Below are 14,577 nucleotides of genomic sequence, written 5' to 3'. Positions count from 1 at the left end.
ATACCAGGGAGGATTGAGAATCAAGCGACTTTGGTTTGTTTAGACCAGATACTAAAACTTGTAGCGTCCTAGCATCCTTCCCAAAGACGTGTACAGAAATTCCTATTTACCCAGGCAAAAATGATACAGGATTTATCTTGTATCTACCCTGATTCCCAGATCTTTAACCCAGCTACGTACATATAAAAAGTTGTACTCATCCATGCCCTTCCAGGTTTTCATCTGTGTATCCGTGTAGAACGATGTCTGCAGCACCAGGTAGTTTGAGATGTCGGGGAACTCAGTGGATGGATAATTTTCCAGCTCATAATGAATGAATGAATGAATAACTTTATCTAGGTTCTGTAACAGCTTTTTCCCCCAGGTCACCAGACTGCTGAACTCCAAACCCAAACTCTAAACTTCTATTTATAACTTGAACATTCCTAATTCCACAGGTCACTTTATACGACTGCACTTTATAATATTTTTGCTGCTTCATAATTTCATTTAATACACTTCATATTTATTTCTGCGCTGAGCCAAATTGCAATGAAATGTATTTCGGTGTACACTTATTGCATACTGAATAACAATAAAGGTTGTCTCAATGCTTTTGTAGCAGATGGAATAATGAATCTCTCTCTCTCTCTCTCTCTCTCTCTCTCTCTCTCTCAATTATTTATTTATTTACTGAAACGCATCATGGTGTTCGAATAATATTTGCACACAACGTGTCATTATTGTGTGACGAGGTGAAGCAAAGAAGTTATTTTAGTCTATGCGGGTTAAATTGTTTATTCTATAATTCCAGTGATAGAATATATGATTTAGCTCTTTATCTACTGCAATGAAGCTTCCGGACATCTAGTGGAAGCCTTGGGTAGGCTCCTGTGCTGATCTCACGGGTATAAATCCATCTCTCTCTCTCTCTCTCTCTCTCTGTGTGGGGGGGAATTAGTGGTGGTCGGGGCTTCTCTTCCAGGACTTTCCTCTTATACTAACGTCAGTTTGAAGACCGGCTGCAAAATGCACAGCATCTGTAAGTAGTCGGATCTGTAGCTGCACCTTTTCAAATTGAATCTTGTGAATTGAAAGATTATACATTATATTATACATGTATATGTTTTTAGTCTAAAGTGAGGGATAACTAGCCTAGAAGTGTCATAGATTAAACTGTTTATTTGATTTACTTTTTTGCCCCCAATGTGATGATAGTTTCCCTCTCTGGCTGAGGCATGTCTTATCCTCAGCATGTCTGAAGATATCATGTGCTCCACTTAGGAGAACGCGGCGCGCGCTGTGGAGAAGTTCCTGTGCAGTGCATCATCATCCAGACGTGGCAGCACCATGGAGGAAACACTTAAAGAGCAGGACACTTGGGCTCTGAACGAGTCGTGGAGAAATTACACCTTGGGCAACGACACGGATGGTGCCAATCAGACTGTGAATCCGCTGAAGCGCAATGAGGAGGTGGCTAAAGTGGAGGTGACGGTGCTGGCCCTGGTCTTGTTCTTTGCCCTCGCTGGGAACCTGTGCGTGCTGCTCGCCATCCACACGGCCAAGCACGGCCAGTCGCGCATGTACTACTTCATGAAGCACCTGAGCATCGCCGACCTGGTGGTGGCAATCTTCCAGGTGCTGCCTCAGCTCATCTGGGACATCACCTTCCGCTTTTACGGGCCCGACTTGCTGTGCAGGCTTGTGAAGTATCTCCAGATCGTCGGCATGTTCGCCTCCACCTACATGCTCGTGCTGATGTCCATAGATCGGTGCCTGGCCATCTGCCAGCCCCTGCGCTCTTTGCACAAGCGAAAAGACCGCTGCTTCGTGCTGCTCTCCTGGGTGCTCAGCTTGCTCTTCAGCATCCCGCAGGTCTACATCTTCTCTCTCCGGGAGGTCGGATCTGGAGTCTACGACTGCTGGGGAGATTTTGTGCAGCCGTGGGGCGCCAAAGCCTATATCACCTGGATCAGCCTCACAGTCTATATCATTCCTGTGGCTATCCTGAGCATTTGCTACGGTCTCATAAGCTTTAAGATCTGGCAGAACTTTAAGCTGAAGACCAGGCGCGAGCAGCAGGTCGTCACTCTGAGCCCCACAGCCGCGCGCAACGGCGTGCTTTTGGCGCACGTCAGCAGCGTCAGGCTCATCTCCAAAGCCAAGATCACCACAGTTAAAATGACATTCGTCATCGTGTTGGCTTACATCGTGTGCTGGACTCCGTTTTTCTCCGTGCAGATGTGGTCAGCGTGGGATCCAGCTGCGCCCCGGGAGGGTGAGTTGTTTCATAGCGCGCGCAGCGCACCGTGTTTTCTCTCAGCGCCAAAACTGACTGCTCTTACTAAAAGAAAATAAGAAGAGGGTACCTCGAATAAACAGTTTCTTATTTATTTTTAAAAAGGCTGGAAATGACCGAACGTGTAAAGGATTCTCTTTCTCATGCTTAATTTTTGCGCAAACTGTGTCTCCAGCGCAGAGCATTTTTTAAGGATTTTCCACGAGGAGACCAACTGGTCTGGGCAATACAATCACAGCCCCAGAGTCCATGCGGCTGCACCGCTGCGGCGTATTCTGTGATGCAAATTGCCGTATTACGAATCCTCGTTTCAGCCAGCATAATATCAACATAGTTAATGCAGTGCCAAGTTACCATAACTTCATCATAAGTATGGTAAAATATTAAAATTACACTATGAGTCAAGAGTCAAGATAAATTTTATTATCCCCCAGGGGGAAACTCAAGTGGTCCATATTGCACATCTCCTCAAAACATACCAAAGACATATAGACAGACAGACAATAGACATACCACATTAAAATAAATCTATGATAAAAGGTGTGATGTAAGATAAAAACAATAAGAGATAAAAACAAGAAATAAAAACTGTGCACTACATAAAATAAATAAAATACATAAAAGGAAATTTGTACAGATGAGTGAACTAAAGTGCAGCAGATGTTTTTGGTATGTTATTGTATAGTCTTATTGCTGTGGGTACAAATGATCTCGCTGTCCTGATTGGCCTCTGCAGAAATCTGTTATTAGACCTGGTGCTTCTTAAACACTTTGGGAACAGAGGATGTGTTGGGTCAGTTAAAATTTGATCCATCTTTCTTAAGCTCATTGTACAGCTCGACTGCAGATGTCTGGTCCACACAGAGTTTGTTATTGTTTTATCAACTTTCATAATATTATGTATTTTAAGAAACAGTGAAAAATAAGAAATAAGAAAATCTTCAATTTTATTGCTCAATGTGAAACATAGTATCAAATAACTGTATATTTAGTCTATAATTTGGAAATTGGAACAGTCTTGACAACCCAACTTCAATATTTCTTAAACATTCCAATCCAAAGAAAACAGTCTTATGAATTTGGACCGGCAATTCAAGCATCTCCCATAATCCCATTTCAGTTTTATCTTTCAGCATCAATCTAACATAACTTGGTTTAAAATTTGGTCTCCCAGTGAAGCTGGTTTGGCATTGACTAGGAGACCAAATCTGGCCACTATGTTAAAAAATACTCTGCGTGATGATGTGTTTTGGTCAGTTGGGATTTGAACACAATCCATACCATAATCACGTTATTATATGGTCTACATAGACCTAAAGTTTATCAGATCTGCTTGATAAAGAATGAAACTTCATCACTGTCCCTGCAGAGCAAAACCCCACTCTGTAATTCCGACCTCATACTATTCATTCAGCACTGGGCTTGTTTAGGGCTATAGTCATATCCTAAATACAAGCAAAGATAAAAGTGCAAAGTGTGTGTGTGTGTGTGTGGGGGGGGGGATCAAGGTATGTTCTAAATATATTCATATTACTCTACAAATATGTAACCATTTTCAGTATTTCAGTCTACCTCTGTACTCTTTTTTTATCAAACAAATAATTGCATTTAAAGAAAAACACTGATAATAGCCTGTAGAGAATTATCATACATCTTTTAGTTAGACTGAATTTGTTAGTCTTCATCGATCACTACTGTGATGAGTGTTTTACCTGTAATTCAGTCCTGATCATACACCTACCCAAGGACCTATAAAGGCCAAGAATAGTGTCGGGCAAATGCAGTCTATTAATATTTAACAGCAGTACAACCCTTTAAATCATGGCCATGTGCAGCATGAGAGATAATTCATGTTCTTCAAGAACTCATGAATTCATGTAATTCATACACGATCCCACCAAGCCAAGGACAAAACCCATGCTGCTGCTGCTGCTGAGGACTATATTTCTCAAATGATATCCAGCAACGGACAGCATTTCTAATGTTTCAGTAAATATGGCTGTGATAAATACTGCCCCGATTCTTTAAAATAAATTCCTAGAAAGCTTTGGAGGTCAAACTTGTGACATATGAACAGCAATCTACGTATATCAAAACAAGTTGTGTTGTGTGTTTGGATTTTAGTTTCAATAGCTAATTCAAACTACTATGGACTTGCACAAATATTGACACTTTTAGGGTTAGGATTTAATTGCGTGTATATTTTAAAATGTTAGCAAACCTTTAAAATCTCTCTTAATCTCAGATTGTTGCAGAAAAACTACTCAAATGTTCCTTTAGAAAGTGTGCTCAGAAAACAACCAGAACACGTTTCCGACAAACTCACTCCTCAGTGATATACTACACATACAATCTAACCAAAATTTATGTTCATCAATATAAACTATATTTTTATTTTGCTCTTAATGCATAAAATAAAAGTCGTTTGTATTTCAGTGGCTTATAATAGAGAAAGTTTCATAATGATAGATCTGAGTACTGTATCATGTTGTTTGATGCTGAAGAAAATGATACCCATGCTGCGGGGTGCAGAGAAAGCTGTAGACAGTCGCTATTAAAAAGGAAGATAAATTGAGTGAAGTCCTGAGAGTATAGCCAGTAAGTCATACACAGCTATAGTATTTAACAAGAGGCTGGTGTTAGTGAAACTATGCAGTTGCTTACCATACCACAGAGCCCGCAGGATTTTCAGCTAGATGTCACATTCACTTGTGATCAAGAACTGAGATTAAATGCGAGTGCATTAACAGCCACAGTCTGACAAGGTTGCAGTTCTCTGACTCAGATGTAAAGCATGCCCCAGTGTGCTACACATTAAATATGAACATAAATTAAATACCCGAGTCTTTATATGTACAAAAATGCCAACATTTAAAATGTAATATTTTTCTATTTGTATGAGTGGGTGGTCAGAAAATTTCTTCCAGGAACTATGCTCCTAAACTGATCCTACATTTTTTTCTTTAAGAAAACCTGAGGTATAGAGTGTACCTTAATGTGTTATCCAATGTAAGATTATTATATATCCAAATTATTTAACACAAAGTAGGCTATGATATTAATGAGTCTGTGTTCTTGGTTTAGGTCTGTGTGTAATATAATAGAGATTCTAAATCCATCCATCCATCCATTATCTGTAGCCGCTTATCCTGTACAGGGTCGCAGACAAGCTGGAGCCTATCCCAGCTGACTATGGGCGAGAGGCAGGGTACACCCTGGACAAGTCACCAGATTATCGCAGGGCTAGAGTCTAAATCAGCTTGATTAATATGAAAGAATAATACATGTTTTGTCCTTAGATGATTCCCCATGCTTTTGGGCAAAGTTAGTGATGAACTAAAATTTCTGATGACGGCTGAATCAGAGACGTTTGGGGATTTGGATGTGAGATAGAAGAAGCTAAGATAAGGAACAAAAGGAGAGAGCTTTATCTCCCCGTATGAAGTGAAAGGTATGCATCAGATACATCAGAAAAGCAGAATTATGGACAGATAAGGGAAAGAAATCACAATTTTTTATCTGTTTTCATCTGTATACTTTATAAATTAAAAATGACCACTGAATGACAAAGGGTTTGTGGTGACATTTCATTCTGTATAAACTTACCAACTGAATTATATTCCTCCACTCATATTATTAGATATGAATGAGGTGTCTGAGATAGCTGCTTTGAGCTGCTTCTTCAGGATAATCTTACTTATAATACTGCTTATACCTTAACTGATTTTCAGTCAGACTGGATGGAGATAACCACAGCATGCTGTCTGCCAGGTGAATTCCTCAGACTGATAGAAAGCGTTTACTGTATTTAGCTTGCAGATGAAAACCTGCATGAAATTGTAATCGTCATGGCACTCTGGGTCTCCAGTTTAATCGCTGGAGAAACTGCTCGGTCTTTGTCCTTTCAATCAAGAAGAATAATTTTGATAGAAGGAAATTGAATTGAGTGACAAAGTCCGCAAACCACACTCATTCAACTGCAAGATGTTCAAGAAGCTGTTTGAGAGAGGACATGATGTAAAAGAACACTGTACTTGAAAGAAAGTGGTTTAAAATTTTTTTATTTCTTTATAGTTCAAGAGAAAGAACACATTTGGTGAAACCACACAGTCCTTCAACAACAATGTTCTTATATAGTGTCCTCTTTTTTATATATTACTATATGTTTTGTAGTATCCATCAGCCCCTCATATATATATATATATATATATATATATATATATATATATATATATATATATATATATATATATATATATATAAAATAGAATTTTAGAAAAGGTTATAAAAGCTGAAGTACAAGCAATCCGTACAACATTATTATCTACAGTGGTGCTTGAAAGTTTGTGAACCCTTTAGAATTTTCTATATTTCTGCATAAATATGTCCTAAAACATCATCAGATTTTCACACAAGTCCTAATAGTAGATAAAGAGAACCCAGTTAAACAAATGAGATAAAAATATTATACTTGGTCATTTATTTATTGAGGACAATGATCCAATATTACATATCTGTGAGTGGCAAAAGTATGTGAACCTCTAGGATTAGCAGTTAATTTGAAGGTGAAATTAGAGTCAGGTGTTTTCAATCAATGGGATGACAATCAGGTGTGAGTGGGCACCCTGTTTTATTTAAAGAACAGGGATCTATCAAAGTCTGATCTTCACAACACATGTTTGTGGAAGTGTATCATGGCACGAACAAAGGAGATTTCTGAGGACCTCAGAAAAATTGTTGATGCTCATCAGGCTGGAAAAGGTTACAAAGCCATCTCTAAAGAGTTTGGACTCCACCAATCCACAGTCAGACAGATTGTGTACAAATGGAGGAAATTCAAGACCATTGTTACCCTCCCCAGATGTGGTCGACCAAAAAAGATCACTCCAAGAGCAAGGCATGTAATAGTCGGCGAGGTCACAAAGGACCCCAGGGTAACTTCTAAGCAACTGAAGGCCTCTCTCACATTGGCTAATGTTAATGTTCATGAGTCCACCATCAGGAGAACACTGAACAACAATGGTGTGCATGGCAGGGTTGCAAGGAGAAAACCACTGCTTTCCAAAAAGAACATTGCTGCTCGTCTGCAGTTTGCTAAAGATCACATGGACAAGCCAGAAGGATATTGGAAAAATGTTTTGTGGATGGATGAGACCAAAATAGAACTTTTTGGTTGAAATGAGAAGCGTTATGTTTGGAGAAAGGAAAACACTGCATTCCAGCATAAGAACCTTATCCCATCTGTGAAACATGGTGGTGGTAGTATCATGGTTTGGGCCTGTTTTGCTGCATCTGGGCAAGGACAGCTTGCCATCATTGATGAAATAATGAATTCTGAATTATACCAGCGCATTATAAAGGAAAATGTCAGGACATCTGTCCATGAACTGAATCTCAAGAGAAGGTGGGTCATGCAGCAAGACAACGACCCTAAGCACACAAGTCGTTTTACCAAAGAATGGTTAAAGAAGAATGAAGTGAATGTTTTGGAATGGCCAAGTCAAAGTCCTGACCTTAATCAATTGAAATGTTGTGGAAGGACCTGAAGCGAGCAGTTCATGTGAAGAAACCCACCAACATCCCGGAGTTGAAGCTGTTCTGTATGGAGGAATGGGCTAAAATTCCTCCAAGCCGGTGTGCAGGACTGATCAACAGTTACCGGAAACGTTTAGTTGCAGTTATTGCTGCACAAGGGGGTCACACCAGATACTGAAAGCAAAGGTTCACATCCTTTTGCCACTCACAGATATGTAATATTGGATCATTTTCCTCAATAAATAAATGATGAAGTATACTATTTTTGTCTCATTTGTTTAACTGGGTTCTCTTTATCTACTTTTAGGACTTGTGTGAAAATCTGATGATGTTGTTTTAGGTCATATTTATGCAGAAATATAGAAAATTCTAAAAGGTTCACAAACTTTCAAGCACCACTGTATGTTCTTGTGGTGATTGAAGGAACGAGGGGAGTGACTGAGTGGTACAGTGAGTGACTGAATGAGGCAAGTGAGAAATGCAATGATTTAGTGAGTGAGTAAGTGAGTGAGAGATTCAGTACAAGAAGTAAGTGATTCATTGAGTGAGTGAGTGAGTGAGTGAGTGAGTGAGTGAGTGAGTGAGTGAGAGTGAATTAGTGATTCAGCAATTGAGGTGAGTGAATGATTCAATAAGGGAGTTGTGTGAGTGATTCAGTGAATGACGTGAATGAGTGAGTTTGTTTTGTTTATTTGGTAGAAAAACAGAGTACATTAGATACATCAACTCACAAACTGTAAAATATACAATGGTGAATATGGACAGTTGAAAGTCTCACTTTGAAGACGCTCTGGACACTTACATGCTTTTATGGCTGAGGACTTCAGTTAAATTGCTAACTTTAGGACTGCAGTATTATGAGCAGTTTTGCACTCAAGTTTCCATCAGTAAACAGTTTATAACTCCAACGAAACAGACTTCATGTTAAAACTGTTAAAAATGTTATAATCACATTGTCTGTTATCACCCAAATGAGGATGGGTTCCCTTTTGAGTCTGGTTCCTCTCGAGGTTTTTTCCGCATGTCGTCTGAGGAAGTTTTTCCTTGTCACCCGTCACCACAGGCTTGCTCACTGGGGACAGATTAGGGATAAAATTAGCTCATGTTTAAAGTCATTAAAATTCTATGAAGCTGCTTTGCAACAATGTCTATTGTTAAAAGCACTATAAAAATAAACTTGACTTGACTTGAATGAGTAAAAATTGTACCACCATGTATTATACCAAGGATTACGCAAAAAAGTCCAATAGGGGATTTATTTCCATTGATGTGTAGTGGAAATAAAATAACCAGGGTGTACAAAGAATTATAAAATACAACAACAATTTAAAAAAATGCAATTATAACTTAAAAAAAACTAAACATTTGTGTTAAAAAAGGAATATTTTTGATTAAGTGCTTAAGCAATTGATCAAGGTTGATTCCGTGAGTGAGGAATTGGGGAGTTGATTCACTGAGTGAGTGAATGAGTGAGTGAGAGATTCAGTGCAAGAAGTAAGTGATTCATTGAGAGAGTGAGTGAGTGAGTCAGTAAGGGAGTTGTGTGAGTGATTCAGTGAATGAGTGAGTGATTGAGCAAATGATCAAAGTGAGTGTGTGATTCCGTGTGTGAGGAATTAGGGAATTGATTCACTGAATGGGGGCGGCACGGTGGTGTAGTGGTTAGCGCTGTCGCCTCACAGCAAGAAGGTCCGGGTTCGAGCCCCGTGGCTGGCAAAGGCCTTTCTGTGCGGAGTTTGCATGTTCTCCCCGTGTCCGCGTGGGTTTCCTCTGGGTGCTCTGGTTTCCCCCACAGTCCAAAGACATGCAGGTTAGGTTAACTGGTGACTCTAAATTGACCGTAGGTGTGAATGTGAATGGTTGTCTGTGTCTATGTGTCGGCCCTGTGATGACCTGGCAACTTGTCCAGGGTGTACCCCGCCTTTCGCCCGTAGTCAGCTGGGATAGGCTCCAGCTTGCCTGCGACCCTGTAGGACAGGATAAAGCAGCTACAGATAATGAGATGAGAGATGAAATTCACTGAGTGAGTGATGGTTCAGTTATTTAGTTCCATGGCAGGTCTGTGAGGGTATGGTATCTGCTTTTATACGTTTATATCCTCCAACACTGCAGTTACAAAAGAGAAGTTACCCGTCCTGCTGTCCAAGCCCTCTGTTATCACAGCCAAAACAGGATGTAGCTTCAAAGCAGTCCAGTTTATTGAATCTTCACATGGCTTTGTAGCTGCTGCTCTCTGCTGAATTCTGTTCCATAACCCTGAGAGATTTGCAGTCCTTTACAGTCCAAGACATTTGGGCTGGAGACAAAAAGAAAATTCACATCAATCTCATGGGACATTTATTCTGCTGAACTGATCGTTTGATTCTCTTTGCCAAAACATTTCGACTCATGGCTCTAATTAAGTCCTTTACCATGTGTTTATCATGGACTGTCATCTCCTGTGCTCTGCTCTTCATGCTGTGAAATGGTACAGTTTCAAAAATGGAAGCCAAGCACAAAATGAAAACGTTCAATCTTTGCACAAAGAAGACTATGGTATGAATTTCACCTTTTTTTAGGCAGGATTAATTTTCAATTAAAGAGCTTTAATTGTAATATAGTTGTGGCTAAATGCTGACTATGTGAAGGGGGCTATACATATAACAATAATGTACTAAATGAATCTGCTCGATTATGAGAAGGTGGAGTTCTTTAAAGAAAATATACATGCATCCAACACATTTAAACCTGCTTCTGTATTACATAAAACTTTCAATTTGCCGTGATATTTACAATTTTTCAGCACAACCTGTTCCAAGACGAGGCTAATCTGTGAACGGTTAACACATTGACTATGCTGTGGTTAACCTGGCTGCTGTGGATCTGCTCTAAATGTTTCTAGACTGCAGGTCCATATCATCTTCTCTTAGTTCTTTTGATGTAGTATATATTTTAGAAAGCCCAATATCTTTCGAGAGCAGTAACATAGTAGCCTCATTATTTTGTGGAAAGATAGACCTTATATTTGTTGCCTTTTGATTCTCAAAATTTCTGTATTTTCCCTTCAAGTTATTTTTCAGCCTAAAACAGCACCAAACTGGAAAACAGAATGCCAGGAAAGAAACTGGGTTTTCCTGGTAGGACTGGTTCAGTTTTAATAAACTTCTTGTTGGTCATGTCAGCATGGTGGCGCAGTGAGTAGAACTGCAGCCTCGCCAGTTAAGGGTTCCTGGTTTCCTCCTGTGCGCCTGTAAGAGTTATTGCCTGTGAGGAGTTTTGCATGTCCGTATGGGATTCTTCCACATTCTCCTGTTTCCTTTTGCATCCTGGAAATATTCTAGTGGGTATATTGGCTACACTAAATTGACAACAGGTGTAAATATATGTTTGTGTGATGCCCTATGATGACCACGGCCCTGGATATTAGAAGACATAAGCAAGTAACTGCTGATTAATATCTGTTATGTTGTTATCTCATCTCATTATCTCTAGCCGCTTTATCCTGTTCTACAGGGTTGCAGGCAAGCTGGAGCCTATCCCAGCTGACTACGGGTGAAAGGAGGGGTACACCCTGGACAAGTCGCCAGGTCATCACAGGGCTGACACATAGACACAGACAACCATTCACTCTCACATTCACACCTACGGTCAATTTAGAGTCACCAGTTAACCTAACCTGCATGTCTTTGGACTGTGGGGGAAACCGGAGCACCCGGAGGAAACCCACGCAGACACGAGGAGAACATGCAAACTCTGCACAGAAAGGCCCTCGCCGGCCACGGGGCTCGAACCCGGACCTTCTTGCTGTGAAGTGGCAGCGTTAACCACTACACCACCGTGCTGCCGTTATATAAATCTTGTGTTAAAAGTTGTAATCACGGTACATCATGACTTTTGTCCAGACTTTCCGGATAACTTAATACATTTGTTTGACTTTAACTATTCATAACCACAAAAGGCACATTTTGTAAGAAAAAGAAGAGGTTTCTCTTTCATGAAGAAAGCAAACTAACAAATAAACAAAGAAAAAAGATAAATCTCATAGGAAAGGAAATAGCGGAAGTGTTTACATGCTTTAGATTCTTCAGATGAGTTCTTGTTTTTAGCATGGATATCCACACCATGTATGGAAGCATCTGCTCAACGTATAGATATCTTCAGCCCAGACACGGAGCAAAAAAGGAACACACTGTTGATTGAAATGAATGCTTTCTGCTCGTAGTTTCATAGACCAACAGCATGAGGTCTACAGCTCGTACATGGAACATTAAAACATGCTGGCGATTTATCGTTAAAGAAACTGAAATTAAATCCTGGAATATCATGGCTTGTTGAGTTCAGGAGTTCAGAGCAATAAACTGTGTTTATCTCTCCTCTCACAGCAATGCCCTTCATCATCTCCATGCTGTTGGCCAGTTTGAATAGCTGTTGTAACCCCTGGATCTACATGTGCTTCGCTGGACACCTGTTCCATGACCTGAAGCAGAACTTTCTATGCTGTCCGACACTTTACCTGAAGTCCTCTCAGTGCCGCTGTGATCTGGATCACAACTCGAGCCGCAAGAGCAACTACTCCACTTACATCATGAAGAGCACCAGCAGCCAAAGAAGCATTACCCAGACATCATCCACATAAACACTGACACTTCTCACACATGAGGACTGGGCATAGACCCATACAGATTGGAACAATGATGTGCACAGATGGTTGTAAACATATTGAGAGGAGCCTAATGAAACTCACTATCAGGTGGAAGCTTTGGCCCAATTGCTGTGATCACTTCCTGGACAGAAAAAAAGACCACCATCAGGATGAGGAGAGGGTGACTGTAATGTCACAGCAGATGGCATGTTACCATAAATGCAGCCAAGAAAATGTTTGGCTCCATATTAAAATCGGTTTGCATTTTGGCTTCCAATAGAGAAGGCTTTTTTGAAAAACTATGGGTCATTTTTTCCGATTCTCACATATGAGCATATTATTCAGTCAGTATTGTCATTCATCAACATTCCGTTCATTCTCAAAAAAGAAAGGAAATATTTCATAGCTTACTTTTCTTGTTACTCAAAATCAAATGTTGTGAAAGCTGCATGCATTTTGCGGATTTAATAACAAAAGGAATATTTAAGGTGATAAAAAAATAGGAATATAAATGTTGCATTTTTATAATAAAATTTTCTTCATTTAATATTTTTCAAATATATCGTGGGGAAAATTGAATCGTGAACCCAATGAAAAGTTCAGATCAATGATGAGGACTTGACTCCATGTTTCAGTATCAACCTGACAGCAGTAATGCCTGCAGTAATTCACAAGTTTGCTTTTGTTTTCTTCTGTCCATTTTTTAAAAGACATATTTCTGTTTTGTTTGCTTTTTTAATTATTTAGGAGTCCATTAAGAGCTCAGTATTACTTTCCCTTTCCTTGCTCATGACTTATTTAGATTCTTTGGTTTTATTCAACCAGCAGGATCTTCTGGATCAGTTTCATTGCTAGTTTTTTTTTTAAACATACAAAAAGATGTTAACAGAAAGCATGACCCCAATGACATAACGCTTGTTTATTGAAAAAAAAAATTCTGAATATTTCTCTAAAAAATGAGTTGGCCTTACCTTTTTGGTGCATCTTTAACAGATATTTGAAGGCAATGTGTTTTGTCCAACAACACAGAAACCTAGCATCATTTTCTTCACTTGCTGCATGCTGTAAGACAGGAATTCCTAATGTCTCATTAAAAAAAAAAACAAAAACAAATCCAGCAGTAAAATGATTGTTCAATGATTATGCTTCTTTCACCATGTTTAATTCTATTCTTTACAGACAATTTTTCTTTCTCAGTCAAAAGGCTACTGAATTTTACTTCTGAAAAGCAGTCATACATATTTACAATTAAGATAAAAATCAGAATATGGAGTAATTTATTAAAAATAAAGTGTATGTGCTAACAAATGCGTCTATGACTGAATGTTTTTAGCTTAAACCTACATAGGTAAATGAAAGCTTAGTGCCATTTCCATCTCTTGTTTCATCAGTGAAGGAGAAACATCTTCAGCTTTTGTTTTGCTGGCCTTATTTAAATCAGGATTTTTAGACACCAGAGTTATTTTATTTATTAGCATGGCACTATGTCAAGACATCGCTAAACTCAACATGAGTTCTCTTTTGTCCTTATTCAGAGTCCTGGTGCATACTGTGACTGGTGAATGTGGAGATTCACATTCTCGATATCAACAGGATTCTTTGCGTGTAAATTTGGATTCAGTAAACAATAACACAATAGATGGAAGCTCATAAGATCAGCTCACTTATCTGAAAATCAGAGAAGGAGTAGTGAAAAAGCTGAACCCACTTACCTCTTTTCAGGCACGTGTCATTTCCATAGAGAGTTGCCGTTTATCTACACTTCTCACTGTGTTCAGATAATAATCTCTTTAAAAAGATTCTGTTACAAATCAAACCATAAAAGCATGAACATACAAACAAGGGATTTTTACTTGGATGGAAAATAAACCAGAATAGATCATCTCTGGCACAGTAAATGATGGGTTTTGCAATTAATTCAATCATGTCCAGAGCTCGGGTATCTCTCAGTATCCAGAAAGCCTAATTGATGTATAAAGTATAATTTATTTGAATTAGAATTGTATTATCATTATGACATTCACAAAAATATCAGTTTATCCTTCGTAAACTAAATCACACTGTCGTTTTTTTTTTACTTTTGAAAACAGCCAGAATAATTATTTTCTGTTCTATGAATTAAAGATGATATCAGAATAAGATA

At 39.1% G+C, this 14,577-nt stretch overlaps 1 protein-coding gene across 1 annotated transcript; it reads left to right on the top strand.

Annotated features, from left to right (window-relative positions):
• The first annotated feature begins 930 nt into the window (after positions 1-930).
• Positions 931-13,605, top strand: oxtra (oxytocin receptor a). The gene is made up of 3 exons (XM_060919540.1): positions 931-1,021; positions 1,264-2,257; positions 12,175-13,605. The coding sequence occupies exons 2-3, from the start codon at positions 1,330-1,332 to the stop codon at positions 12,426-12,428; spliced, it is 1,182 nt and encodes a 393-aa protein (XP_060775523.1). The 5' UTR covers positions 931-1,021; positions 1,264-1,329; the 3' UTR covers positions 12,429-13,605.
• Positions 13,606-14,577: the final 972 nt, after the last annotated feature.

Source organism: Neoarius graeffei, chromosome 4, assembly GCF_027579695.1.
Source record: "Neoarius graeffei isolate fNeoGra1 chromosome 4, fNeoGra1.pri, whole genome shotgun sequence".
Classification (NCBI taxonomy): domain Eukaryota; kingdom Metazoa; phylum Chordata; class Actinopteri; order Siluriformes; family Ariidae; genus Neoarius; species Neoarius graeffei.
The sequence above is the reverse complement of the archived record's forward strand: the minus strand, read 5'-3'. Positions and strand labels throughout refer to the sequence as shown.

Coding starts and splice junctions, on each gene's coding strand:
- oxtra (XM_060919540.1), top strand. CDS start 1,330: ATGGAGGAAACACTTAAAGAGCAGGACACTTGGGCTCTGAACGAGTCG. Junction 2,258..12,174: donor TCCAGCTGCGCCCCGGGAGG/GTGAGTTGTTTC, acceptor CTCCTCTCACAG/CAATGCCCTTCATCATCTCC.